At 42.0% G+C, this 7,676-nt stretch overlaps 1 protein-coding gene across 3 annotated transcripts in view; it reads left to right on the top strand.

The window, feature by feature from the left end:
• CA5B (carbonic anhydrase 5B) overlaps window positions 1-5,675 on the top strand; it is a 111,555-nt gene extending 105,880 nt beyond the window's left edge. For 2 of the 3 annotated variants that reach the window (XR_008675644.2, XR_008675645.2), the window contains 2 exons: window positions 1,555-2,591; window positions 3,267-5,675. Coding sequence is in view for 1 of the 3 variants with exons in the window: in XM_055376649.2 (XP_055232624.1) it covers window positions 1,555-1,734 (180 nt within the window). In the remaining 2 variants the exon portion in view is untranslated. Of the gene's footprint in view, window positions 1-1,554 lie in introns of all 3 variants that reach the window. The other variant, XM_055376649.2, reaches the window with a different exon arrangement.
• Window positions 5,676-7,676: the final 2,001 nt, after the last annotated feature.

Genomic DNA, 7,676 nt, shown 5'->3' on the forward strand with positions numbered 1-7,676 from the left:
TGTGAATGGATTTTCCTGCTGGCCTGAAGTAAAGTAGTAAAGTATTTCCTTTTTTTTTTTTTTTTTTTTTTGACATGGAGTTTCACTCTCGTTGCCCAGGTGAGAGTCCAGTGGCGTGTGCCCAGGTGAGAGTCCAGTGGCGCGATCTCGGCTCACTGCAACCTCCACCTCCTGGGCTCAGTAGCTGGGATTACAGGCATGCGCCACCACGCCCAGCTAATTTTGTAATTTTAGTAGAGACAGGGTTTCACCATGTTAGTCAGGCTGGTCTCGAACTTCTGACCTCAGGTGAGCCACCGGCCTCGGCCTCCCCAAAGTGCTGGGATTACAAATGTAGGCCACCACGCCCGGCCTAAGTAAAGTATTTCATAACACAATTGGGTCTGAAACCAAGGGGCTACTGGTTGATACTGCAGCCACATCAGAGAACAAGCCGTTGATATTCTGGGTTGCTCCTTTTGCATTGAGTTGTATTGTCTAATATTGTAACCACTGGACACATGTAACCATTTACATTTAAATATAAATACATTAAAAGTAAAATTCAGTTCCTCAGTTACACTGGCCACATTTCAAGTGCCCAGTAGCCACATGTGGCTTGTGACTACCTAATGGACTGTGCAGAGGACATTTCCGTCATTGCAGAAAGTTCTATTGGACAGCACCAGCATAGAGCATCCTGTCTCCAGTTAAGACACCTACATGCAGCCTGGTGTGGTAGCTCACACCTGTAATCCCAGCACTTTGGGAGACCTAGCTGGGAGGATCACTTGAGGCCAGGAGTTCAAGACCAGCCTGGGCTGAACATAGCAAGACCCTGTCTCTACAAAAAATTAAAAAATTAGCTGGGTGTGGCAGCATGTGCCTATAATCCCAGCTACTTGGGAGGCTGAGGTGGGAGATCACCTGAGTCCCAGAGGTTGAGCCTGCAGTGAATCATGATCACACCACTGCATTCTAGCCTGGGTGGGTGACAGAGTAAGACTTTGTCTTTAAAAAAAAAAAAAAAAAAAAGAAAAGGAAAAAAAAAAAAGACATTTATATTCATTGCTTTGCCCACAATACCCAGGTGCAGTGAGCAATCAATAATACTTATTTTATGTTCATGATTCAGTTAAATTGTTTTATAAACCCACTTTTTTTGGTGTTGTTAGTATATGCATCAGGCCTTTCCTTTCTCATTCTGTAAGCTGGCTGTTTTGCTCATTTAAAGAGGAAGTTCTTGAGAATGAAAGAGATGAATTAACTCATCCTTGGTGAATGGATAATATGTGGGGACAGGGCCTTTGCCCCAAGTCTTTGGATCCCAAGTGCCCTCCTGGTTTTACCACCTCTTGCTGCTCTCCTCCCCACAGGACCACCATCAGGATCACCACCACCACTGGGCATTTTATTCCCTGTCAAGTGGTGAAGGCGTTCTTACCCAGAAATAACTTCTCCTTCTGTATCTAATTTGCAACGAATGCTCAGAATTGTAAAAATGAAAGTAATTTATTCACGAGGTAAAGCGAGTTTTCTATTGAAATTATTTATGCTTTCTGTTTCTATTTCTAGCTTGAGCAATTTCGGACCCTGCTTTTCACTTCCGAAGGGGAGAAAGAGAAAAGAATGGTGGACAACTTCCGCCCCCTTCAGCCACTGATGAATCGCACTGTTCGTTCATCCTTCCGGCATGATTATGTGCTGAATGTACAAGCGAAACCCATGCCGGCCACCAGCCAAGCAACCCCCTAAAACATTCATATCTAGGCAGTATTTTGCTTTTGCTTTAATATATACTAGCTTACTAAAAATTGTTAACTAGACTATTCTAAGTGCCTACATTTGATAATATTTACAGATGTGCATTTCTTAGCATGAGAGTGCTTCATCAGTCTTTGAGGAAGGCTATTCGGTACCAGCAAGAGACACAAGTTTCTCTTACAGATACCTGTTGGTAATTGTAATGCCTTTTTGTTTTTCTTTAAGAGACTAGGTCTTGCTCTGCTGCCCAGGCTAGAGTGCAGTGGCCAAATGATAGCTCACTGCAGCCTTGAACTCCTAGGCTCAAGCAGTCCTCCTGCCTTAGCCTCTAGAGTAGCTGGGGCTACAGGTGCTGGCCGCCTGGCCCAGCTTGTAATATCTTTTTATGTCTGACATTTTTGAGCTATCTTTTTATGTTTATCCATTAGTGGTTCTATAGCACTATACATAGGGATTATAATCAAAATTTTTAACATGTGGTAAGGCACAGACACTGACCAGAACTCAGGCCTTGCAGAAACAGCCTATGGGCCCAGACTGGTACTTCCTGGCTGAATATTGGCCATGGTTTTAGATGTATTTTATTTTATAACATGAATGTGTATTCTTTCATAAGGGCTTATCAGTCAGTACATTTGCCCCAGTGTTTAGTTGTTACGAGGACATGATACGCTTACTTACTATCAGTTTATGATGTAGAAAATATATTTTGTAATTATAAGAAAACAAGACTTTTCCTATACCCAGAAATCCCTTTGCATTTCCGAAGATCAGATATTTTACTTAAAGGTCTGATCATATAGGAAATATATGCAGAACATTTTAAAGAAAATGCCTGGCCGGGCACGGTGGCTCACACCTGTAATCCCAGCACTTTGGGAGGCTGAGGCGGGTAGCTCACTTGAGGTCAGGAGTTTGAGACCAGCCTGGCCAACATGATGAAACCCTGTCACTACTACAAATAAAAAATTAGCCAGGCATGGTGGTGAGCACCTGTAATGCCAGCTACTCGGGAAGCTGAGGCTGGAGAATCGCTTGAACCCAGGAGGTGGTGGTTGTAGTGAACCAAGATCACACCACTGCACTCCAGCCTGGGCAACAGAGTGAGACTCTGTGTCTAATAAAAAAAAAAAAAAAAAAAGAAAAGAAAAGAAAAAATGCTTAAAGTGCCTAGAACTTAGAATTCTTTCATTGCACATTTCCAGAAATATTTTTCTTTTCTTTTTTTTTTTTTTGAGATGGAGTCTTGCTCTGTCCCCCAGGCTGGAGTGCAGTGGCACTATCTTGGCTCACTGCAACCTCCGCCTCCCGGGTTTAAGCGATTCTCCTGCCTCAGCCTCCTGAGTAGCTGGGACTACAGGCACATGCCACCACGCCTAGCTAATTTTTGTATTTTTAGTAGAGATGGGGTTTCACTATGTTGGCCAGGCTGGTCTTGAACTCCTGACCTCAGGTGATCCACCCGCCTTGGCCTCCCAAAGTGCTGGGATTACAGGCATCAGCCACCGTGCCCGGCCTTCCAGAAATATTTTTCAAAGGACTAGTAATCTAATAGCCTATAGTTTATAATATCATTTTGTATTATTTGCACACTGTTACATAGTATATAATGATAATGTTTTCTACAGTGAAAGAGCTATCCTGTCTTCCCTTTACAACTGTCTGAACTTTATTTACTCATTTAGTCAAGGTTCTTTGCAAGGCAGGTGATTAACTTAAATATCTCAGTTTATACAGTGGTTTAAAAGACTTTTGTTATGGTAATAGGGAGAGAAACTTGTCAGATAGGCTAAAATCTAGATAATTCTACATATTCTGAGGAATTCATGCTCCTGTGGCTCTTGCTTATAAATATCTTGGAATGTTTCCGAATGCCTCTAAGCCTATATTCAGACTCTGTTGCGTCAATGACTGGTAGTATTTCTTTCATTAATATGTTTGTCATCTGGTCTGCAAGATAGGGTTGGATGAATATACTTAACACTACTGAACTGTACACTTAAAGATGGTTAGGAAGGAAACGGGACTACATCAAACTTAAAAATGTCTGTGTGTCAAAGGAAGCAATCAACAAAGTGAAAAGGCAAGCTCTAGAATGAGAGAAAATAGTTGCAAATCATCTATCTTGTAAGGAGCCCAAATCCAGACTATATGAGGAACTTCTATAACTCAACAACAAAAAAACCAAATAACTCAATTTTTAAAAATGGGCAAAGGACTTGCACAGACATTTCTCCAAAGAAGTTATACAATTGGCCAATAAGAACATGAAAATATGCTCAGCATTGCTAATTATTAGGGAAATGCAAATCAAAACCACAATGAGATATCGTCTCACGCCCATCATGATGGCCACTATCAGAAGAACAAAAAAATAACAAGTATTGGGGAGGATGCAGAGAAGTTGAAACCCTTGTGCACTGTTGGTGGTAATGTAAAACGGTGCAGTCATTACGGAAAACAGTACACAGGTTTCCCAAATAACTGAAAACAGAATTACCATAAGAATTACCACCAAAGCTGGATCTCAAAGAGATATTTGTACACCCATGTTCATAGCAGCATTATTCACAATAGCCAAGAGGTTCTGGAAGCATCCCAAATGTCCATCAACAGATGAATAGATAAAGGAAATGTGGTATATACATTCAATGGAATATTATTCAGCCTTTAAAAAGAAGGAAATCCTGTCAAATGTACAATGTGGATGAACCTTGAAGGCATTATGCCAAGTGAAATAAGCCAGCCAACAAAAGAACAAATGCTATATGATTCCTCCATGTGAAGTATCCAAAGTAGTCAAAATCATACAATAGAAAGTAGAAAGGTGGTTGCCAAGGGTTGGGGGAAGGGGAGAGGGTGAATTTGTATTTAGTGGGTACAGAAGAATTCTAGAGATCTGTTGCAAAACAAGTGTGATTGTACTTAACACTACTGAACTGTATACGTATAAGTTTGAGAAATATCTCTTTTAAAAAGGGGGAAATGTGAAGGCTTTTGCATGTATGCCCTAGGAAATGCATAGAATTCTTAGAAAGGTAAACATGGTAAAAAAAAGAAGTCTTTGTTAACTTTCTGCAGTTCACCTGTTTCAAAGTATAGTTACCTTTAAAAGGGTAAACACACAAGATATGCATTTTCCAAAGCATACAGGCTTTCCTCCTAGCTGTCTTGTTTTTTATTTTTATTTTTATTTTTTTATTTTTTTGAGACAGAGTCTCGCTGTCACCCGGGCTGGAGTGCAGTGGCGCGATCTCGGCTCACTGCAAGCTCCGCCTCCCGGGTTCACGCCATTCTCCTGCTTCAGCCTCCTGAGTAGCTGGGACTACAGGCGCCCGCCACCACGCCCGGCTATTTTTTGTATTTTAAGTAGAAACAGGGTTTCACCGTGTTAACCAGGATGGTCTCGATCTGACCTCGTGATCCACCCGTCTTGGCCTCCCAAAGTGCTGGGATTACAGGCGTGAGCCACCGTGCCTGGCCTTCCTAGCTGTCTTGTGAAACGATAAGTCAAAACCCTACTGCAGTGAGTTTTCCAAATTGAAGGGAGAAGCAATGTACAGAATGCCTGACTTGCCCTTACATCTTATACCTGGTGTTCTGGCATGATTATTAACCATACTCTTTTTCACTTTGAACCATGTCCTGGTTTGCATGGCCACCTTCCCTGCAGAGGTGATAGAAACTGACTTGAGGCAGTTTCTTTCTCCATGCCTTAGTTAGATGACCCTCAAAGGGGCACAGCAGATTTCCCTGGCTACTGATACACCTTAACAAGAAGCTTGTGTTTTTTATGCCCTCAAAAGTGTTTTACTTATACTTTCCTAGACATAAAGGTGGAAAATGGGCCTAAGGTCTGTCAAAGGTCTTGGAAAAGAAGATTGTATTAAAATTGCTGTCTGTCTTCATTAAATAATACTAGATCGATACAACGCTTTCTTTACAGTATTAGTGGTTGGTGAAAGACTTCCTTCCTATTGTTACAGTATATGTATATGTCTGTAAAATTAATGAGATATCCTTTAACTTGTAGATTAGAAAGTGACTAAAAACTCATAGGGGATTTACTAAAGAAGCAACAATGGGAAGAAGCAGCCGATCCTCCTCAGTGCACCTTTTTCTGTTGCACAGTACAGGGCACAGTCTGCTGGCATCACCATATAGGGCAAGCTGTGACCGCCTTTCTCCTTTCCCAGGGCTACATGGTGCCGAGCAGGTTCAGTGTACACTGGTTACCAACCTGTCTGATTCCATTGTGACAGAACACACTCACACCCAATACATTACATGAAGCAGATTTATTACTTACAGACAGGAAGCAAGGGACAAAAGAGGCCCTGGCTCCATTGTGAGCCAGTCCCCTAGGGCTCAAGAAAGCTGCCCAGGGCAGGGCTGATGGAGTCTTGATTGTACGTGCCCCACTTGCACCACAGCCTGCCTTGGGTTATATACCATAGGAGCCGCATAACTCATTGGGCAAAGCTTTAAAGTACATCCTCCTTCCAGGGGAGAGAGGAACACAACCTCGCTGTCTCAAACAGTTCCCTAAATCAAGATGTTACATTCCCTAGGAGGGACAACAACAAGGCCAACCTGTTTCAGGCAGTTCCTCCATATCAGGATATTGCATTCCCAGTGCATTCTACAGTTACACTTAAGAACTACAAGCAAGGAAGAAGGGAGAACTGAGTCAGTCCAAGGCCACCTGGAGAACTGTCTTGTACATGGGTTAGGGTAAAGTTGGCTATTCTAAAACTAAGCATCCACCCAAAAGAAGTCTTGGAAGATGTCTTTCCCTGTTAAATTCAAATGATGGTAATTATAGTTTGGAAGTGGAATTGGCTTTTAGAGTTACTTCCTGTAATGAAATTAACAAGCAATTCAGGCCTATTTCTGAAAATGAATTCAGTGGTTTTTAAAAATAAATGTCTAACTCCTATAAAAGGAAATTTACATTCATTTCTAACTCACTAAAAAATCTATGGCCGGGTGCGGTGGCTCATGCCTGTAATCCCAGCATTTTGGGAGGCCGAGGCGGGCAGATTACCTGAGGTCAAGAGTTCGAGAACAGCCTGGCCAATATGGTGAAACCCCGTCTCTACTAAAAAATACAAAAATTAGCCGGGTGGTTGTGGCATGCACCTGTAATCCCAGCTACGCAGGAGGCTGAGGCAGAAGAATCGCTTGAGCCCAGGAGGCGGAGGTTGCAGTGAGCCGAGATTTCTTAGAAGGAATTGTTACTTATTGTTCTGAAGTGAAAGTCTGGTCTGATTCAGAAGAAATGTTACAACAACTTAAACACTGATGCTTTCAGAATGGGCAGCAATTCTCAGCATAAATTCTGATCACAGGGACCAGCAAAATTGGTGAGTTGCATAGCTACAACATTCTGTGCCATCCAGGGCACTCTAGTTTGGGGATACAACTGCCAAACCTCCAACTAGAGAGTTCAGTTTAAGATTTAGTCAAGAAGCAGAGAGGTAAAGGTGACAATGTGTAGTAAACCATGATAGATGTTATAAAAGGTGGAATACTTGTACTGGAAATGCATACAGTGCCTCACCCCCTCTTGAGGGGTCAGGAAGTTTTCACACTAATGATGATGGTGATGAGATGATGATGTAACAGCTAAAGTTTTGGAGGCATTCACTATTGCTAGGCACTGTATCAGCATATAACATGGCTTATCTTACTCAGTTTTCACAATAAAAGCGTTATGAGATGGGAACTATTATTACTATCTTGATTTTTACAAATGAGAAAACAGGAGTAGACATTAAGGAATTTACTCAAGATCACAGCCAACCGATGCACTGAGCTGGACAAGGTCAACTTGGGGGTGAAGGGCATATGTGTTGCTCCAAGTGTGTCAGTATAAGAGAGATTTGGGTGAGGTTTTATGCAGAGTTTGGGCTTCAGTTGAGTAATTCTAA

Source organism: Gorilla gorilla, chromosome X, assembly GCF_029281585.2.
Source record: "Gorilla gorilla gorilla isolate KB3781 chromosome X, NHGRI_mGorGor1-v2.1_pri, whole genome shotgun sequence".
NCBI classification, from domain to species: Eukaryota; Metazoa; Chordata; class Mammalia; order Primates; family Hominidae; genus Gorilla; species Gorilla gorilla.